This window comes from Daphnia pulicaria, chromosome 2 (genome assembly GCF_021234035.1).
Source record: "Daphnia pulicaria isolate SC F1-1A chromosome 2, SC_F0-13Bv2, whole genome shotgun sequence".
In the NCBI taxonomy this organism is placed as follows: domain Eukaryota; kingdom Metazoa; phylum Arthropoda; class Branchiopoda; order Diplostraca; family Daphniidae; genus Daphnia; species Daphnia pulicaria.
The window spans coordinates 442,881-465,048 of NC_060914.1; the positions used below are offsets into that span (position 1 = coordinate 442,881).

A 22,168-nucleotide genomic window follows, 5' to 3' on the forward strand; every position below is an offset into this window, starting at 1 on the left:
GCTCTTCTTCATTTTACCTATCCTTTTTTTTTCTTTCTTTCTTTGGGTACACTAAATGACTTACTTAGTTCAATTATTATACAGCCGAATCGACCTTCTGGCCTTAGGAATTTTACTTGGCTCTTTTGATGTCCTACTTATCGATCGCGTTGAATAATCATGTAATAATAATAATAAAACCCAGAACTATCCAGATAGAATTGCGCGTTGGGAAATGAAATGAGACGTTCGAGAGATCTGAGTATACCACCCACCATCTCTTGAATATGTGATGGAGTTCTCAATATTTTTTTTTTTCTCAGACTATGGAAATGGGAAGGTATTTTATGTTTTTCTTATTTTTTCCGAGTGGGTGTGGGCTGTGCTCATCTGCAGTGCCGAGAGAGAGAGAGAACTGACTGCTGCCGCTTAACCGCTGCTGCCGAAGTTCACAGGCAGCAGCGCTCCGTCCAGGAGAAAAAGAGGAGGAGTATCAGAGTTAGAAGGCGGGGATGGGAGGTGGCGGTAGGGTGGGTGGGTGGGTTGCACAGTTCCGTAGCCCGGTATATACCCACACACTAGTATATACGTCTCTACACACTCACCAGTACACTGAGAGAGAGTGAGAGAAGTCCCCCCCCCTCCAACTCCTCATTCATGGTCTCCTTGGTGGATGGCACATATCCGACCAGTCTCCTTCAGACCGTTCAACAGTTTAGAGAGAGAGAACCGAAGCTGACGTTGTTTTGTTTTGTTTTCGTTCTCTTCTTCTCACTTGTAACTCGCACATTTATAACTTGGCTCTGACCGACAACATCACCTGGTGCTGCACCTCTCTCGATCACGCCACAGTTTTGCCCCCCTCCGTTTCGTTTTTGTTTTAAAAAGCCACTCGGCAACTATTTGCGCAGTCGGGCGCTAACTGTTCCAGGATCCGGTCGTCGTCGCTGGCTGACGTTGAGATTATATCCCAGTTTATTTTTCTTCTATCTGGGGGTTTTCGGTTCGAATCGAATTCAATTGATTTTGAACGACAATCTCCAACACAAAAAGTTTTGAATTTCCGTGGACGACAATATTTGAGTGCTTGCGCAGTGTTTTATACCCGTCGGGAAAATTATCTAACTAAACGTCAATTAAAAAGAAACAATCGAAAAGCGGAAAAAAATGAGTTCGACGCGGACGACCGTTGTTTTCGTTGTGGTGTTGATGATGGTCCTCCCGTATCTCGGCACGGCCAAAGGGCGAGGAAGAGGCAGCAAATGGTGGTAAGTGCAAACACGTTTACATAATGTGCCATTGAAATTTTCACCCCTCATCTACCCTTTTTTACCAATTGTGTTTGATCCGAGGCTTTCATCGCTCCCCACCACCCCGTTCGATTTGCTTTTGCCGACGGATTGATCGTCCGTATTCGCCCTTTTTTCTTCTTCTCTTGTTTGCCGTTCAAGTTGTTGTTTTGGCCGTCCAGATAGGGGGGGAGATCCTTTTTTTATTTCGAATAAGGGCGGCATTTACACGGTTGGAAAAGCCCCGACGGCCTCGGCTCTCCGTGTGTGTTCACTCTGTTCAGAGCCTATTGTATTTTCTCGGCTAAAGGTCCGCGTATGGGATAGAGATCACGCTATAATGATGATAATAATATTTGAAAGTTGAGAGCCCCAAAAAAAGCCGCGGTCCCACGTCCCAGACTTATAGTTCCAGTCAATAGAAATGTTTGTTGATTAGCCCACACTTCCTGTGAACATTTACCAAGCCGGACTTCTTTCTTTCTGTCAGGGGCTCAAACAGCTCCAAGAGTCTCTCTCTCAAAGAATAAGAGGGTAGTAGTACAAGTGGAGAGAGTGGCCATGCCTGATTAGCTTCTCATTCAATGAGCACGAGAGAGTAAAGGGAAACTTGAAAAATCAAGCGGACGAGAGCCAGCAGGAGCTTCTTTCTTTTTTCCTTTTGGTTCCAGCACAACTGCACTTTGGAAGAAAGAAAAAGGGATGAAAGGGTCGAACAAGAGAGAGAGAGAGAGAAAGTATAGAGATGCTCATCTTCTCTATGTGTATATAAGAGAAGGGGTTATATTCAAACTGGTTGGAATTGTATCGCGGATGGATAAGTTGCTGGATGTGTAGTTCTATTAGAGCTATTGATGTAGGAGAGGACGAGAAGTGGAGGGCTCGGAGCTGTCCGATATTGTTGTCTGTACGGCCACTCGTCGTGCGTGCACGCGTTTTCTAGCTTATTAAACCCTTTGAATTCGAGAGGATCCCCCCCCCCATTCTATTTGAGAGCTGAAACACCGGCGGCGGCTTCGTTTTTGTACGTCAACTTCTTTTGTGAACGTACCCCACGCCAACAGTTCACCAAGTAGGTATTACACGAGCCAATTGAATAGGATAAAAAGAAAAAAAACAAGTTTCGCTCATCATCAGAGGAAATCAATTCCATCCGAGAGGCGAAAAACAAAAACAACCAAAACTTGTTAAACATCATCCAGGGTCGTATCTTACCCACCCAGCCGATCGATGTAAACAAGTGAAAAAGCATCCGGATGTGTCAGCCAAATTGGCTCGGTGTCGCCCGCCGGATGAAAAGATGTATGCATCCTTTCTTCCGGAGTAGAATGGGGGAGAAGCTTATCATTATCAAAGCACAAAGATGATACACTGGAGATATGTATTTAAGCTGCTGATCTTGTTCGCCATTGATTCCATGTATCCTTATTGTCATCGAGTGGCAGCACCGCTTTTAGATTGTTTTCCCGCTAGTCTAGTAGTCTTTATAAGTGACACGTTTGATATTCTCTTTGAAGGGATGAAATAGCGACCTGGCCAGGAATTTTTTTAAATTTCAATCCAAAAAATCCCCGGTCAACTTTGACACCGATTTCTTTTGTTCCGGAGAGTCTGTGCGGAATTTCACATTTTAAAAACATTCAAATAGTTTTCTTCTTTTGATAAATTGTTGTTCCGTTTTTTTATTTTTCTGCTGTTCAAAAGTTCATTTGTTTCTTTTCTTGAGCTCTTTTCATGAGAGGAACTGAGGAAGAAGAAAAAACATGACACTTCAATTTGTTTCCTAATGATGAGTCTGACACGGCGAGCAATGCCGGACACAAAAGCCTAGATCATGACAAAAGCAGCTTCCTTATAATAAAGAGAGAACAACCATCGGAGGGATCAAAAACGAAAGAAACAGGCAAAAGGGGGAATAGTTAAAAAAGAAAATTTTTTGGGGGGGATAGATAGAAAAGAAAAAGAGTAAAGTGAGCCGAAAAGGTGTATTTATGGATGGATGGGGGGTCTATATATACATACCGGTATGTATAGAAGGGGGGTCTCTCCTTCAACTCCGGTCGTCGTTCAAGTGGAGAGATGTATGTATATATATGTACACTGAATTGGTTGAATAGGACTGTGTGTGTATATCTATATGTGTGTATACATATACAAGTTGGTCACTGGTACACATAGATGCGTTCCTCGAGAGTTTCTATACATTCAGTAGGAAGAGGGAGGGGGGCTCCTGAGCTGTCATGAAAGGAATAAAAGAAGAGAAAAAAAGGTTGCTGAAAGGTCACTCAGCGGATGTTGTACACAAGACCCCCCTCTTCCTTCATCCTTTTTCTTTTTTTGGCTGCTGCTGCTGCTGCTCTTCATCGTTATATCTATTTAGATTGTACAGTTACAACAGCTGAATGATGTCGGCGGCGGGTATTTGGCTTTTTTTGTTGTCCATTCATTCATTGAAATTCGGCCGCTGCTGGGGGAATTTCCAGTCGCATTTCCTTTTTTTTTCTTCAATGGAATCATCGGAGGTGCGCACTGTCCAAACTGCGTGTCGAAATGAGACGGAACTGGAAGGGGGGTCCAACGTACAAAAAGGGACGGACCACACGCACAAGAGGATCGATGAAGCGATTCGACGTCGGTTATACATTGAGGAAAAGGGATGGTCAAACGATTTGTTAGCGAGGCGTCGAACCTTGTGTCTTTTATTTTTCTCTCCCAACCAACAAGAGATATGAGAGTGTCGTTGCCTGTGCCCATCATCATCTCATTCTCTTCTTCTTGGCTGTCAAAGTGTATCCGTTTTTGTGTTGCTTTATTAGCCTCATCGGATCCCTGTCCTCACCCCCTGGCCAACACTCATCGATGGGTATAGACTCTTGAGATGGTCCCATCCAAATAGTTTCTTTTTCCGACAACGGGTTGTATGTGAAATATACCGACCAATACACCATTGCAGGTCCATCCCACTTCTTCTAGCTAGAGCTTGGGTCTTCAGGAGCGCGCACGGGGGTTTCTCTGTGTTAGCCAAAGAATGAGACAGGCAGCAAACACTGCCAGGAGAAAAAATAAAAATAAAATGAAAATGAAAATAAAAATCAGTGGGTTGGGTGGGAGGAAGAAGATAAAAAAAGAGAAGGAAAACTACCTGGAGGTCATCATTCAGTGCCCTAATTATACAGTCAACGAGTCGTTTTTCTTCTTCTTCCTTTTGACCAGGAGGATCTACGATGAAGACTCTTTTACCACACACACTGTACACACTTGCGAGTTCTTTTTTGTTAGGGGAAGGAAGGAGGGATATTTCACAAAAGCTAAATAAGAAAACGACCAGCAAAGAAGAAGGTGGCTGTAGGCAGAGTCAAGAAAGAAAAAAAAAGCGCTGGTGATGAGTACATGAGATTCTTTTTTAAAGCCTTAGCGCGGCTGAAGGGTCAATCAGCGCGCGGGTTCCAAACTAATAACGAAATAAGGGAAAAAGAATGAGAGAGGGATGGACAATTTAATCAATTTTAATGATAGACTATGACCCCCCTTCACTTCTTTAGCCTAGCTCTAACCAAAAGGGTTAGATCGTCTTAGCTATTTACCCAAAGAATAGGTGGAATATCGCTAGGATGGGGCCCATTGTCCCAGGGTCCCCGGGTCCATCGGTACAGCCTCTCTCCCATGAAAACAGCAAGGGAATCTGAAAAACGTGTGTGAGTGGTGGGGGTGTCAGTATATAATGACTTAATCATTCAATCCATGCATATCTCATACGGGACAAACATCTTTGTTATTAGATTCGTGATGTTGCTGTTGTGTTCTTTCGGATTGGTATTATCTTACATGGCGGTGAGAATTATTCATAGACGAAACCGATGTAACGTAATATCCGGTCGTAATGGTTTGATTTCCCTTCATTGGCATCTCTCGTGTTCTCCGGGCTCTCATTAGCATAATACATGTGGAAAGAAACGATATGCCATCCATCGTTCATCTCTCGTGTGGCGTGAAAGATTATTACCGACATCATTTGCTGGGGCATTTCATCTCAGGCCTAGAGTCTAAATCATTGAATATCTTTCATGAATGAATAATGAGAAATGTATAAGACCTCATCGCCTCTTTCTTAAATGAAAACATTCCATTTTGTTCCCGAAATTAAAATTAATCGTCTTTTGTTTTGTTTTTTTGTTCCTTAATAGGGGAATCGCCCGAGCCGGTGAACCCAACAATTTGGTGTCGAATTCCATCAAGGAGAATTCAATCACGAATTCGTACTTGGATCCCGACGTTCACGCAACTCTGAGACGCAAGCAGCGTCGCTTGGTTCGCGACCACCCAGGCGTCGTCGTGGCCGTGGCCAAAGGCGCCAAACAGGCCATTTCCGAATGCAAACATCAATTCAAAAATAGGCGCTGGAACTGCCCCACCAAGGACTTCCATCGCGGCCGCAATCTCTTCGGAAAGATCGTCGATCGAGGTAAGGGAAAAAACAAAACAAAACAAAAAAACATTTTTCCACCTTTCTATTTCGCGTGGGAAAAACAAAAATACTATATCTAAGGAGTGAGTTAGCTCGAAGCGACAGCCTGCGTAATAATGAAATTTCACGAGTAGCCTATAGGGTCCAACCTATAAAGTAGACGATCCACGCGATCTTGAACGTTCTTGAGGTTAATTTGATAGACCAGAGAGAGGCCACCGCGCACATATTGTGGGTGTAATCATGTTGACACCGCCGAGTTGCAACAACTCCATCGCGAGCAAATTGGCAATTGTTCCTGGTAGAAGAAGGGAGAAAAAAAACACAAAACAGAAATGAGGCCCGCCGTTCAGCGTGATGTAAGCAACTGAGATATACACTCGCCTACACAGTCCTTGTATTAACACCCACCATCTGCTGGTCGGGAGTGCTGCTGGTCGTAATCGAGGCGAAAGACAAAGACTCGTTGCTTTCGTTTAGACGTTCAAATAGACGAGCGGCTGTGGTAATATCATTTTCTGATTCGTTTTGCCTTGATTCTCTTTCTTCCTCCGCTTCTTTTTGTGTAAAATGCGTCAGAATCTTTTCATTGGAAGTTTTGTTAGCGCGTCACAAAGCCATTACGAAATATATTACGCGCGGCCAGCAAACGGAGAAGAAAAAAGGGGAAACAATCGACCGTGTAACGCTCCGGGGTTTTTTCTTCTTTTCTTATCAAATTTAAAAAGAATCAAAAAGGAACAATTGATGGGCCGCACGGGTGAAAATGGTTGGACGCGTATCAGGTGCTGCACCTCGCCCGTTGTCGTTTATTAGATTTTATATTTCGATTTTTGAATACTCCAAAAAACGTTATTTGCTGTTGACTCATCACCGGATCGATAAACAAATAGAGGTGATCGCTCTTTGTTTGTTCCATTTCCATCTTTTTTTTTCTGGTGGAGGGGATTCAATAACGAGAGTGTCAACAATGGACAAAACGGGTCCCAGAGTGAGTTGTTTGCTGATCAATGGGCCATTTCAAAGTCACGAACCTCTTGAACCTTTTCCCTGACAGTTCCCTTTGTGCAAACACCCAGGACATTGTATATGCATAGGCCTCTACGCATTCTTTTTATTTTTTTACAAATCGTCTCGTTCGGTCACCTGTATGCTGCTGCCTGGTGTACCTCCAGCAAGTCCAAAGAGTCCTTTAGGCGATGTTTTTCTTTCTTTTCTTTCCCCTCACACCATGATGGAGAGGTGTTCGCCCTGACACACAGCACCGACACTTAGAAAGAAAATTGTATATTGTTGTTGTTTTTCTCTCTCTTTTTCCAGCTTCTTTTCTCTTCTCTACGGGCGAACGCATGGGGGAACTCGACAGTTTGAGTAATGCACTGCGCAGACGGCGCGGGATTAATTGGCTCCCTCGTAAAGGGATTTAGATGGACAATTTGTTTGGCTCACTGTTGCGTCATCCAGGAAGAATCGGGGATGTCGGTTTTCATTCTTTTAATTGGCGCGATTATTCAAATATGACGACGAAAAATCAAAGAGAAAATGACAACGACAACCGAAAAAAAAAGAAAGAAAATGGAGGAGAATATTTCGTTATCAAGGAATTTCACGGTCGGATGAGAGAAGGAGGTTGGTTGGTGTAAGTTGGGTGGCATTCGCGGGTGGGAGCGCCATGAAGAAATAATAAGAAGAAACAAAAAGGCGCAGGTATTTCAGCTTATAAGAGCAACCAGGACACACGTACGGCAGGTCGAAACTCGTCATCGTCGGAATAAAAAATTAAAAAAAAAACTGAGAGTTGCGCTGCATCTCTCCTGGGAACTTTGTGTTGCGTTATCTACGATCGTTATTTTCTCTCTGCTGTTCCTTTCTTCAATTTTTCATTTTATTTCATTCCCTCTTTTTCTGATATTTTTTTTTTCCTTTGGGAAAAAAAAATATTTTTCTTTTATCCGCGTTTAAATTTCCTTTTTTTTATATACACACATTTATTGTGTATATCGAAATAGCTGGAAACCACCCAAGACGGCGACTCCCTATAGAAACGGGCCGCCGAAAAATCTATCGGCGTGTACACGCATTTTTTTTTTTTTTTTAATAAGAAAAAAAGAAGGGGCTATAAGAACATCGTCAGATTGGTCTTTTATTATTTTTATTTCTTTTGGACTCTCTCTCTAAACTTTCGAAACGGTTGTATAATTTTGAAAAATCAGCAGGGCACAGAGATTGCCGGGTGAATGTTTTATATCGAGTCGAGCTGCTGCTGTTGCGTGTCCAGATGCAAAAAGAAGTAAAGCCGCAGTAACCGTAAGACGACAGTGGATGATGATTCACTTTGATTTTCTCTCTCTAACCAAACTGACGGGGCACTCAAAAAAACGTCCAGGCCACAAATGAGAGAGAGAATGGAAGCTAGAAAACACAGGAGAATAAAAAAAGAAGCGTCCAGGAGGGCCCGAGGCCGTGAGTGTCTATATACTCTTGCTATATAGTGACTTCATTTAGGAGGGGGTCTAATTATGGCCTCCTCCGCGTGCACTTCATTACAGGGCGGCCGAAGAAGAAGAAGAAGACGGTGATCTCTTCATCGCTGTTGTAACCGGCTCGATTAGTCTCTCTTTCTTTTTTTCTTTTTTTTTCCCGACGGCTCAGCCATGGCAGATGGGACCAGCAGGAGAGGATCTTCTCGTAACCATTTAGACAGGGGAAGAAGAACAGAAAGAGCTGCGTCGTAGTATATGTACACATATAGGCGCTCCTATTCTCTATAACTAATAGCCCTCAATTAGCTGCGTAGTATGCAGATTCCGCGCTAGGCCACGGACGGAACTCGACGTTCTTTTCTTCACAAAGGAGAGAAACGGTTCTTTTTTTCTGGCTGGTTTTCCCGACTCACGCGGCATCAGCAGCCCCGATCAGAGCTTATACATATATTGTCGTTTGGAAGGTTGTTATTCCCAATCGAGTTTTTTCGCCTCGACCTGAATGCGCCCCCCTAAAACAGCCAAAAGGCCTGAGAGAGAGAGACTTTTTGGGTAAAAAACAAAGATGTCATGTTCGCAGTCACCCACACACAAGCGCTTGTTTTTCATTTTTTTTTTTTATGTACTGCCATCGCCTTGTTGCGCGTTTGGAAATTGAACACACACACACAATTATTATTTTTTTCAGTTTCCTTTTTTTTTTTAAGTTCATAAAGGATGAATATCTTTATTATATGATCATCTACAAATAGGGTTTTATTATTTCGACTTCTCTCCTCCCTTTTCGTTCAGAAAAAAAAGGGAAAATCATTGAAGAGAAGCCGCACACACGGTGGGTGACGACCTTTTTTCTCTTTCCACCTTCTTGTATATTTTTCTCATCGGAAGGGCCGATGGGCGGGGTTCACGGTTGTCGTCAGGTTTGAGTCAGATGAAAAAAATAAATAAGAAATGGAGAGGAATCTCATTTTCACCTAGCGCTGTATACATTTCTCTATCGGGTCGCATCATCCTGGGCAGGATCGGCCCACCCCGAGGAATTTATGAGTGGCCCAGGGTTCACTAGACTTGAATCCATTGAACAGCAGCAGCTCATTGAGCCATCATAGAAAAAAAAGGGAAGAATAGACACGTTAAGATGAAGAGTGTGCCGAATCTGTGACACAGTGGCAGCCTGGGCTCCTTCCTGGGTATACACTGGACCAATAAGGGAGACTGCACACCTCCAGCCATCATCAGCCGAGCAGTTGACTTTCTGGTATTACAATACCACACAGTCACACACCGTATCGATTGAGGAGCATGACGGTACGATATTATAGACGAGCAACTGGGCAGGCAGCTGGGCTCGGCCCAAAACAAAGTTGTGTAGAGAAGAAGAAGAAGGGGATGCCTTTTTTTATTTTTTATTATTTCTCCCCTCGGTGGGTTTCCTCCCCGTCGATGAAATGGGAAGAAAAGGAAAGAAGGCGGAGCGGCAGCAGCTAGCCAGCAATGAAACATCACAAACCCAACAAAAGAAGGAAGCTGTATACAGTAGAAAAACGTTAACCATAAGGAGAGAGAGAAAAAAGATAAGGGAATAAAAGGGAACAAGTACCAGTGAACAAGTTTACTATCTACGGGCATAGGCACAGGCCAGCCAGCAGCTACTATGAGCAATGAATGGGGTGGCATATACATCTAGTAGACGCACACACTGTGGAACGCGTTACTAATGCTAATGAAACTGTCACTTTGGGCTCTCTCTTTTACCTCCTCCATCGTCCAAAACTGACGATTGGCTTCTCCTCCGAGCCAGAGACGAGCCCCTCCAGCGCAGATTCTCTATACCAAAACGGGGCCCCCTTAAATGTTATTTCAATCTTTTTTCTCTCTCTCTCTCTTCCGAGGGATTCTTTCGAGGTCGTTGTCGATTTCGTCCGCTCGTCCACCTGGCCAAGTCAAAGAAGGGATTATCGATTTTTCTATTGAAAAGATGCGGACGACAGACATGGGAGAGCGATCAGCGAGCTCAGATAAGAGCAGCAGCAGCAGCACACAACGTCCTTATTTCATTCTTGGAAAAAGTCGTGAGAGCGATATAGTCGCTCGCTTGGCTTGAATCCTCCGCCCGCCTAACTCGAAATATCCGGCCGGCGCTCTCTCTCTCTCTCTCTTTCTATTTTAACTATCACAACTCATATTTATACCTCCTCCATAGATACCTTGAGTTTTGTCTGTCAATTGCGTCCTGCTGAGTGATTCACGCACGACATGTTGCGAAGAAAAGGATCAAAGAGATTATAGACTTCCTTTTCTCTCTCTATCTAGTCACAAATAAAAGATTAAAGGGAAAATAGAAACAAAAAACCTGTTGGCTGTATAGAGTCATTCAAACATAGTTTTTTTTATTATTTATTATCCTCTTGTTTTTTTGTTTTTCTTCGGAGAAATATTTATTTGAATGGTGAACGGCTGAACGCATCAAACGACAAAACAAAAACGAGTACCGTTCAAAAGTGGCCAAGACAAATCCACGTTTGTGAAGAGATTTGGGCTGGGAAATGTTTCAAAAGTCGACGGGGTCTTTTTTCTCTTCATGTGTTAATCGTCGTCGGCATGTTCTGTAGTGGTGAGTCTCCCGTGAGTCGTGCAACACTTGTGTACAACCGAGGATTTTGGTGTGGTCCGGGCTGGTTCCTTCTTCCCTCCAATTCCGCCCCGGCGCACACCTGGCGCACACCTTATAACCTAATAGAGTTGCTGTTCGGTGATACATTCTGGTGGTGTCGGTGCGGTTGTCTTATCGACCCCGCCGTCCTTCATCAACTTGTGCCGCCACCTCAACAACCGGTGTGAGGTTGTCTTTAATCCATCAAAAAGTAAAAGAAATAAAAAAAAAAAAAGTTAAGAAGCCCTCACCTGGTGGTGGTGGTGTTGATGATGGCATCCGGCCGGGCGATGGATTGAGACACTGACGGAGTATTTCATTCATGGGCCCCGCATAGGTGTGAGAGACTAAATAACAGTACAACAACATTATCCATTTAATGCATGGATGTATGAGGGGAGGGAGAATATGTAGGGTGTGGGGGGGGGGAGAGATAGAATATAAGGGGAGAATAGAATGATAGAGAGTTGTGTACAATCGCAGGCAATTACACGGCGAAGAATGAAGAGATAGAGACTAGCTGGCAAGAGGGGATCGCGTGATACAATCACGCGCGGGGGACCTCTGTGACCCGATGGGCGAGTTGCGGGTTTCCCGCGGCGCATATAGGCAGCCCGGCAGCACACGCGATTACATGTTAAACAGCCGACTCCCCGCTAACTCCCCGCCAAGGTATGGCCAGCGGGATCGCATATCTTTCTTCTTCTTCTTCTTCTTCTTTTCGGGTTGCCTTTTTGAGATTCCCTCCCTTCCACCTCATTTGTGGAATGGAGGGGGGATCCCACACAGGCAGAACAAAAAAGAAAATGATGAAGACATAAGGATAGAGAATCATCTCCATCAGACATTTCCATCTGGCCGGGCTGTTCTCATGATCCATTCGTTCCACTCGTCCTCCCCATCTTCATCATCATCGGCGCTTTTTTTTATTTTACACCAAAAAATCTCACAGAAAAAAGAGAAAAATTCCCAGGCCAGACGTGTTAAATAACTACTCCCCCCCCCCATTTCGTGTGTGGCGAAGAATGCGTTAACTAATCGAAGGAAACGAACCCAAAAGTCTGAAAAAATAAAAATCGAAATTAGGCCACACCTTTTAGCACGCGCTTACGGTGAACGCAACGGTCCTCTTTTTAATCAACATTTCCCAAACAGCAACCACCACCGCAACGACAAAAATTTCCCGACCACAACGTGAATTTGAATGTATGTGTACGGTCGGCGTCAAATCCCTGTTGATTAAAAAACAAAAGTTATTTGCTTTGAACTTTTCCTCGAGCGTCTGCCGGTCTGCCGGTGTAGGGGCTATTTGGAAAGGCAGGGAGCCGGGGATGGCTGCTGGCCTCCCGCCGAGTCTTGAGTTCGAGTTCATGTTAGAAATCGAAAAGAGAAAGAAAACAGCTAGACATAACAAAACAGAAAGATAATGTTGTAAAGACTAGAGAGAGAGAGAGAGAGAGAGAGAGAGAGAGAGGAAGGAAATGTTTGCACGAAATCGACGCATAGCTTGGGTGGCCCGGCCATTGTGCTGTCTCATAGACGTACAGCGATGAAACCAACGGCCTCATATTGAATAACATTATCAAGGAGAAGAAGAAAAACGATGGAAAAGAGAAATGTTTACACGGGACGTTTTGTTTTATATCGACGTGCATATATGATATCCTCCGAGTCACTCATTACCATCCATTTGGAAGCACCAGAGACTTGTTCTTTTGAGCGGGGGGGTTTGCTCACATTTCAATAAATCATCTTCTTCTCTTTCCCAAAAGATTTTTCGAAAAAATAAGAATTTAAGTTTTTTTTGTTTGTTAAGCATTTTGATTCAAATCATTTTATTCTTTTCATCTTTTTCAGCTTGCCGTGAAACTGCCTTCATCTACGCCCTGATGTCAGCAGCGGTGACCCATTCGGTGTCACGGGCCTGTTCGGAAGGAGCCATCGAGTCCTGCACTTGCGACTACAGCCAACGCGGACCGTCTGGAGCCGACTGGGAATGGGGCGGCTGCTCGGACAACATCCAATTTGGCGTCAAGTTCTCCCGAGAGTTTGTCGACGCCGGTGAGAAGGGCCGCGACATCCGTTACATGATGAACCTCCACAACAACGAAGCCGGTCGAGTGGTAAGTTTTTAGAGAACATTCCACCACAACTTTCCTTAGAAGTAATTTGAATGCGTGAACATGCACAGAACTAACAACTCATAGCTATTAGATAGTCCTAACTCTGCGTGCCTACGTGAGAGATCCTATTGGTCACCGAATTTCCCAGTCCAGCAAATACAATCAGTTGCATTCATCTTTCCAAATGGACACGGAATGTCTATAAGAACTCGTCGGAGCCGTAATCTTGCCAGATAGAAAGAAGGAGACGTTTCTTTCTTATTTTATTACGATAGATCTAGGCCTCGTGGATTAGACACACGTGAATAATAAGAAGTTGAGGTACATCAGATTTTTATTTATTTCTTCTTCATCTTTTTTCTTTTTATGATTCTGTATATAAGACCCTGGTGGAGTTATCACAACGGGCAACACAATTCCGTATAGGAAGAAAAAAAGGAGGATGTTTCTATTGAATTGAGTTTCTGGGGGTATAGAGAATAATAGTAAAGTTATAGGAAGATCTTGACATGATGAAGACACTCCCGCGCCAGTTCGGTATGTCGACGTATAGAGCTGGCTGTATATAATAGCCTTTTTTTTTTTAAAGAAGAGATGTGGAGGATAGATCGGGAAAAAGGTCGGATATTATACGTATCGAGAGAAATGGGAGGTCATGATAGGATAGAGAATAGAGCCAAGAAAGAGGAGGAGGAGGAAGGGGGGAGTGTTAATAGCTGCCATCCTCACAGCAATTATGTAAAGTATACATGGATTTATACACATGAATAGATGTCTATATAGGCTCTCTACTCGCCCACAGCCGTGGCTGTGTCTTTCTTTTTTTTATTTTAAAAGTAACCAACCAACCAACAGACACACAAACCCGTCCGTCCCGTGACTCCCACGCTGGCGGGCGAGAAAAATATATGGCCACACACGCATTTTTTCTTCTTCCTTTTCTTCTTTGCTGGGCTCTCGCTCTCTCTGCTGGCGTTCATAATTTATTAACTATTACCTGTTTTGTGTGTGTGTGTGTATTTCTTTCTTTCTCTCCCCGGGTTCTTTCTTGCCCTTTTACCCAAAAGAAAATAACTCAATTGATCGTGCGCTATTTGGGCTCTATGGGCTTTTTGGGCTTTTTGCTTTGGTTTCCACATAAGAGAGAAATATGGTACGGTATAAGAGAATCATACCACCGCCTAATGGTAATAGCGGGGGCTGTTTGAATCGTGATCGTTTTCTATGTATTTCTTGTTGTATTCTTGCAGAGAAGATGAGGGAAATAAAAAAAGAAACAGAGTTAGAAACGCATGAGATTCGAAGAAACCCGTCAATTTCAGCTGGTAATTACAGCGGAGAAAAACACGTGTCGGGGCCGCCTAGATGCCAAGTTCGGTCGTAACTCTTGTCCGAGAGCGGAGAGTTTTCGGTTACTAGGACGCGTAGATTCCGTTTTTTTTTTCTCTCTCATCTCTCTGCAACGATCCGCATCCATTAGAAAGACATTATTATTATTATTTACTAGACATTCTTCTTTTTGGCTGTTGCTGCTGCTGCTGCTGAGGAGTTTTTCTGTTCCGATTCTCCTCCATTTTGCTATGGTTGTCTTGGATGCTTTTAGGCTCGTCCACGATTTTCATGAGTTTCTCTCTCTTCTCCGTTTTGGCTCGCCCAAGTTGGGGGCCGCAAATGGCGGCCCGCTGCGCAGCCATCGCTAAACGTATTTATTTATACGGAAATTGGGGAGCGATGAAATAAGAAAGAAAGAAAAGAGGGGAAAATGGAAATATGAACAAGAACAAAAAGCAGAAGAAGAAGAAGAAGCTGGAGGACCCAGCGTAATATTTATGATAGGAAACGAGATTTCGGTATAGAACGCGCGTGGAGCTATTTGATGGGGGCAAACCCTTTGAACTTGGGCTCCACTTATCATGTGGTCCGACCTCTTCTTGTGCGATCCTCCACCTTTTCTTGACGTCTCGGTGCATTCCGTCGAATTAAAACTTCGTAATCAGGAAAGCTGGGGGAGAACCCACACACACACACACACACAAACAGAATGGACAATATAAATCACATTTGGGCTCTCGTTTCGGCCCGTCCAGCTCGACCCACTCGGCAAGGCTGGCAACGAGAAGTGGAAAAGGGAGGTAAAGGTTATATTAGTCTTACACCGTAACTAGGCTTGATGGTCGCCCCGGCCAATTAGTTTCCACGACTCTGCCAAGACCCCGCAAGAGACCCTCCTTTTTTATTTCTCGCTTTAATGCCTGTTTTGATTGCTCTAATGGCCACATTTTTATCGCTTTCTTCTCTTGACTTTTCGCTCTTGTGCGCTCAGCCATTTCTTTTGGAAAAAAACAAAAATTCTCTTTTAATGCCCAGTCGCCCAATCCCCAAAGAAAATTTCTTTTTACAAAATTCCAGAGGAGTCGAAAATGGGCGGCTCGTCAATCGCAACGGCTCAATTTAACGAGATAAATCTCGCAGTCAGAGTCCAAGAGTTAACGAACATGATTATCAGTCAATATAGGCCTCTATTAGTTTTAATTTTCCTGAATGATTGGATGTAAATTAACCATATCCGTTTTCTTTTCTTTTCTGTTTTATTGCAGCACGTTTCGACGGAGATGAGACAAGAGTGCAAATGTCACGGAATGAGCGGCTCTTGTACGGTGCGAACCTGCTGGATGAGATTGCCGTTCTTCCGCGTCGTCGGCGACAATTTGAAGGACCGTTTTGACGGAGCTTCGCGGGTCCTCATCAGCAACACGGGCCGGACGCCGGGCAACGGTCGCAAGAAGTACAACTACCAGCTGAAGCCTTACAACCCGGAGCACAAGGCCCCGTCCAAGAAAGATTTGGTCTACTACGAGAACTCGCCCAACTTTTGCGAGAAGAACCTGAAATTGGGCATCGCCGGGACGCAGGGGCGCGTCTGCAACGAGACGTCGATCGGCGTCGACGGCTGCGATCTGATGTGCTGCGGCAGAGGCTACAAAACGGAGGTGAAGGAGGTGGTCGAGCGCTGCGCTTGCACTTTCCACTGGTGCTGCGAAGTCAAGTGCAAAGTTTGCCGGACCAAGAAAACCATCCACACTTGTCTATAGGCACCGACTCTTATAGAATCAAAGTGACGAAACCCACAACAAACTTAAAAGGAATTTCTGGGACATATCACAAACCACTTCCTTTCCAGCTCCAAAAATATGAAGACATTAGAAACACCACAAGAAAACCAACCAATCAACCAACAACCACCGGCCGAATCTGATCGGCTCTACACAACAAATACGGCCAATCAAATTCTCCCCCCGCTATTATTTTTCTCTGTTCTTGAATTGAATTATCCTATCGCCACCCACAATTTTCATCACAAAAGAAAACAAGAAAACAGTTTCGACTGTTGTTATATCAACACTATGTGCCTTGAGAAAAGAAAAAACGAAAAAATTCAACTTTGTGCGTGTGTTTGTGACAACCCAACGGGCGTTTATAGCTCTCTTTCATTTCTACAACTCTCCTTCTTTTCTTTTCTTTTTGTTTTTCCTCGCATCATTCTACTCATTTTCACTACAACTAATTATTCAACTATTATATCCGTCACTCTCTGATTTTCCGTCTCTCCACTTTTTTGCTCTCTCATCGCCATCAACTCTCCTATCCTTCCTTCTCTCCTGCCGACGCCATTCGTATTGATACAAACTAGTCACCTTGTCTTTTGATTACATTAAATGCGTATGATCTGTGTTTGGTTGAATAGGCCTTCGCGCCTCACCCTCCATACCAACCCACCCCCTTTGGAACTATTTCAATTTTTCACCTTTTTGACTTCATTAATTATTTTTAGTTGATTTTGAATTATTATTTTTTTATTTATTTTCCTTTTCTTCTTCTTCTTCTTCTTTCGGGGTGGAAAAAGAGAATTTCGTGCGTTATTTTGACCCGAAAAGAGCGCGTTATTCGAATCAATTCGAGTAGCTTATATAATTCCCACCCATTTACTCCAGCCTTGACTCGACGGTCTAAAGAATACTCGCCATGTTCCGCCCTTAATTCTTCCTCGAAAAAAAAGAAATGAAACAAACGAATTCAAAAACAACAATCGTGTCCCATACTCTCCCGTGTCCATCCTCTCTGTACAGCCCCCCTCCATCTTATACCACCCGACCCCATCCATCTGTTTATCTCCTCAGCACGAAAAACCAGAAGAAGAAGAAACGAAAGAAGAAAATAATAAAAAAATGAAAAAAAAAATACCCTCGCCCCGCTCTCATTATGTTGATATCAAACTTTATATATATATATTATATATGTAGCAGCAGCAGCGACCGTGTCCCGTTTGTATAATGTACATGTTCGTCTCTCTCGTGTTTATTTTTTAAAATTCATTCACATTTTTCAAAATGCCAACTCTTGTTTGTTTGTTTTTTTGTGGTCCTGTTTTGCTCTTCATCTGTGTGTGTGTGTGTGTGCATCCGAGCGTGCGTGTGTGTATGTGTGTATGCGAGCGTGTTATTTTGTCTCCGGGAGGGCAGTGCGAACGCGGGACTATGGGTGGGGATTATATGATTTTGTTGGAAAGGGGCGGAGCTAGAGCGAACCATGATGTTTGATTATATTTCTTTATCCCCCATTGCTCGTGTCGGTAAAGCATAATACCAGCCAATAAAATAAAAGATACAAAACCTGCAAAAAAACAAAGAAATCGTCTTTTTTATTTTCTTTAAATCTGTTTAAAAATTTCTTTTTGAAGGACTCGGTTGTATCCATGCAAGTCTCTTCACTGGAGTCTAAATTACTTTCTATATACATGCTCTAAGGAGAAAATCAAAAATAGCAAAGAAGAAGAACTCGTAAAAAATCCCGCACGAAAGGGGGGTGAAAATGAGAGGGGGGTCATGTGTTTTGTGTCGTGTCACTTGAAGGGAAAACAACAATATTCGAAGAATAACTAAAAAGAAAGAGAGAGAGAGAATGTGTGATAAGACGTGCTTAAATCCTAGCTCGGTTGGATGGAAAGAATCGAGCCAGAAAGCTTTTTAGCCTGTTGACACTTTTGAAATTTGTACATATTTATGGCTTATTTCACGCTGGCTGTTGGTGTGCTGTGTAACATTGAAAACACGGGGGAAATACAACAAAAAATACGAAGTGGGAAGAAGCAAGAGAGAGAGAGAGAAAGAGAGAAAAAGGAAAATGGCCGGAAGTGTGAGCGGCAAAAGTGTTGAGTAACGTCTTCTCCGCCTACTCCGCCCGCCTTACTCAATCCTCCTTGTTTCTCCTGATGGAGTTATATAGGAAGGTTATGAGTGTGTGTGTGGGTGGGAGGTTAGTTCATCCTTCCTCGATACTTTCCATTTCCCTTTGACCGTTTCCACACACTGCCAACAGTGGGGAAAAGCACTTTCACGGACTAACTTTTCGGATATTTGCTGTGACATGGCGTAAAAGCCACATAAAATATCTTTCTCCGAGATATCCTTTCAGGAGAGGGAAAAAAGGGGGAACTTACAACACCCAATAACCCCCCCGGTTGAAATAACACGGGTTAGGATAAATGCCAAAAAAATTGTTGCGTGCAATTCGTGGAAAAATAATATCGGAGCGTCGCTTTTCGGTTACCGCGCAGACCAGGCGTTACCCGTTCGGTTATTCAATCCTTCTTTTTGGTTTGCTCTTGTACACAACCATGTTTTTATTGCCTTAAAAAAAAGAGATGTCTGATTTATATTGTGACTGCTGTTGGACGTCAAAATTGCGTGTGCCCTGCCGTTTTCTTTTACTCTCCGAGAAAATGACAAAATGTCAAGGCAATTTACAAAACGATACGTGGCGAGTGCGACTTTGTCCATATGCGCGCTGCTGCTATACAGCAGGCCTACAGCGCGTATTTACAGTCAATTTCTCTACTGGGAGGGGGGTCTTACCGGGGAATTATACCAAACAGAAATGGTATTAAATTTAAGCTAAAATTTATTCCCTCAACTTATTTTCTTATCGTTTTTGAGGGGAGAGTTTGATTTTTTATCATTTAATTTATATCGATATCGTATTATCGTAAGCATGCTGATTAGAAGAAAATTGGACAAGTGTCGTCTGCTTCGTTTATTAGTTGAAAATTTCGAAAAGGCAAAGTTTCAAGAAAAGCATGGTTCAAGATTTATACGGATTTATATTATTTGCTTTTGTTATACACCATGATGTTTAGCGGGTAAATAAAACAAAGAATTCAAATAGAATAATTTTAGGAGCTATAGAAGAGTTAAACTCAAATTAGTGTAATGTTAGTTCCTGACTAGCAATTACAAAATGTGATTGCCCTATCGAATATCGATGCATGGAAGTTTGATTGTAGTATGTAACATTTTTTTTCTTTTTTACAGACTTGAGGCCAGAGCCAGCTATCATAACCACACAACATGCAAGTTTATCTTGTGCAAGTGTTCACATGTCATCAGCAACAATCTTAGGATCATCGCTTGGGTAATGATTTCCTCTATGTTTATTGACCTGTGACCTACTAGATATTTTAATGTTGCATTACCTGCATCAATGCAGTGTATTACATGTAAACCTTTCGTTCTCCCATCTATTAAGAATTTCGGTATACCCAGTGCCTCATTTTCAACTTTTCCTGGCTTGCTATTCTGTCAATATTTTTCGTAACCCATTTTCTATTTTTATTTAGATAAACAGCATCCCTCTTGATTGGAGATTCTACCGATGTCAACCGAGTTACGGATCTCCCTTTTTCCCCTTTCTTTAAATGTTCTTGTGTACGCCCATGTGAATGTGGGTGTATTCACGAGGACACCCTTTTTACCCTATCCGTCTGGTGCCATTTAAATCTTCAGCTGATGGATGGAGCAACTGTAGAGATGCCTGGCTGTATTTCCCAGGCACAGAAGGTAGGACAAAATTGATCTCTATTCTTCCTTATTGACATTTTTGGTGGCGTCGATTTAAAAAAAAAGTTACGTAGTCACGGAGTATGTTTATTCGTGAGCTAGGCGGTTGACTGCAACTGTTTTGTCTCTCCGTTTTTGTTTTTTCACAGTAAGAGTTCACTAAAAATCTCATTTGTCGAACGACTTCAGATCAGGCTTGTTTTTTTTTTTACCTCACAACTTTTTCTGTGGGTAAACGATCAAATTCGAATTTTTTTTTTCACTTTAAACACTTCAAGTAAAGTGCAACAAGACAATTTTTACCAAGAGGGACCTGCCGACACACCGGCACCTCGCCGTAAAGAATAAAGTGACACGTGAAATCGTGAAATTCCGAGTCGATCAATGGATGTTTCAAAGTTCTTTTTTCTCTGGTGGTTTCCCCAATGGCAACCGCCAGCAGTCTCCATGGCAATAAAGGGATTATCGGCTCAGGCTGCCAGCAGCAGCACAATCTCAACGAATAACTTTTCTCGCGCATATCAATTCGTGGCAATATAAATTCAATGAACACATTTCTTCACGTCTATACGAGTTGATGATTCGCCGATTTTCGCGCTTTCTCTCTCTCATTCACTTGAAATTTGCCATGGCCGCACCGGGAAATCATCGGCATAATGCAGAGTGACTTCAAATTCTATAAACTTGCTTTTTTTTATCCATTTTCTATTCTGCCTGTTTTTCTTTCTTATTATTGAACCGATTGACTTGACTGGCTGGACGAATCAAAGAAGGTCACAAACGAAATGGAGAAAACGTGCGCGCGATAAGCGACGAAAGTGAGTCGATGCAAATGATCTTCCAACTCCTCGGTTTTTATGACTTTCCAGTTCTGCGCGGACGCGCGCAGCCCGTGCCCAAAACTATCAGCGTCTCTCTGTCTGACTGGCCGGGGCTCGTAACTTTTCCTCAGCCAGGAGATATGAAGATGACTTTCAACAGCAGCCAAAGAGGTTCATAAATGTCAAATAGCGGCCCAAGGGCTGCTCATATTCTCCCCTCCGTCTGTCCGCCCGCCCGCCCGCCCGTTGGTAAGCGAAGCAGGAGCAAATCAGCCAGCAGCTAGCAACAGCCAAAACTCAGATTGTGAGCTTTAATTTTTTATTCGTTTTCTCTTTTCTTTTCTTTATTATTTTCTTTTTTGTTCTTTTCAATCCGTCGTCGTCCCCATCATAAAAGACACGAAACAATTTTCTGGTTTCAAAAATAAGCTGATCCGTCCTTCAAAATCTTGCCCGTTCTTCTTTTGCTTTTCTTACTTTTATTATATTACATTATGATTATACACACACACACACACACATGTGTCTATATATCAGACAGATATAATGCGTCTACCTGGCCTCCTGTTGTATCCGTTTGATCACATTTTCTCATGCCCCGGATCGTAAAAATTCCTCACCAAGACGAGACGAGAGACAGGGAGAGAGGGAAAAGCGAGAAGAATAAAAACACTGGTGGATTTAAAGAAAGAAGTTTCTCGATTGATTTCAAGTCAACTCATTTGATTTCGGTTAGCGGAGATTGCGGCAGTTTCTCGGAAACGGTCAGCGACAAATGATTAGCGTTCAGAGAAAAACCGAAGAACGAGATTGAGAATTTGGAGAATAAATTGTTCCGAGTACCAGGAATCGAAGAGAAAATGGTGGAATGTTGCATGTTGGGGAAGTCATAAAATATATAAAATATATATATTATAAGCTGTGGAGGGGAACACTTATAAATTGGTGGCTTTCGCTTAATGGCGTCGGTTGCCCCATGCATGTGGAATGAGAAACCCTACTATACTCTCTACTTAAAACATTTGGTAAACTAAATACATCGTAATACTCCGGTGGTACACAGACGCGAAGCGACGCAAACACTTGACGGGGCCTGCCACACGTTTGGGGTGGTTGCCGAGGGTCCTGATCGGGCGCAACTCCGTGATGCAATGCCGTGACCCACTCCAATCTTGTCCCTCCTTCATTCCTTCTTATTTTATTTTTTTTTTCTATTTTTCCTGCGGCCTCAAACGACGATGGATTGGCCTCTCCTAACATCAGCCGTCGTATCACCGTCAGACAGTCATAAATGTTTCATTCTACTCCATCATCCGCCCACCTTTCATTTCAGATTCCACCAACGTTTTTAACATTTATTGGATGCCCCTCTATCTGCTAACCAATCGGAATACAGTCTGCCCTTTATTCATTCCCTCTCTGCTCTTTTTCTTCTTTTTCTTTTTCTTCTGTTATTAGGGCC

At 43.1% G+C, this 22,168-nt stretch overlaps 1 protein-coding gene across 1 annotated transcript; it reads left to right on the forward strand.

Moving 5' to 3' along the window:
* The first annotated feature begins 609 nt into the window (after positions 1 to 609).
* LOC124327196 (protein wingless-like) lies at positions 610 to 17,662 on the forward strand. The gene is made up of 4 exons (XM_046786154.1): positions 610 to 1,247; positions 5,453 to 5,730; positions 12,727 to 12,992; positions 15,590 to 17,662. Exons 1-4 carry the CDS (start codon positions 1,147 to 1,149, stop codon positions 16,082 to 16,084), a joined length of 1,140 nt encoding a protein of 379 aa, XP_046642110.1. The 5' UTR covers positions 610 to 1,146; the 3' UTR covers positions 16,085 to 17,662.
* Positions 17,663 to 22,168: the final 4,506 nt, after the last annotated feature.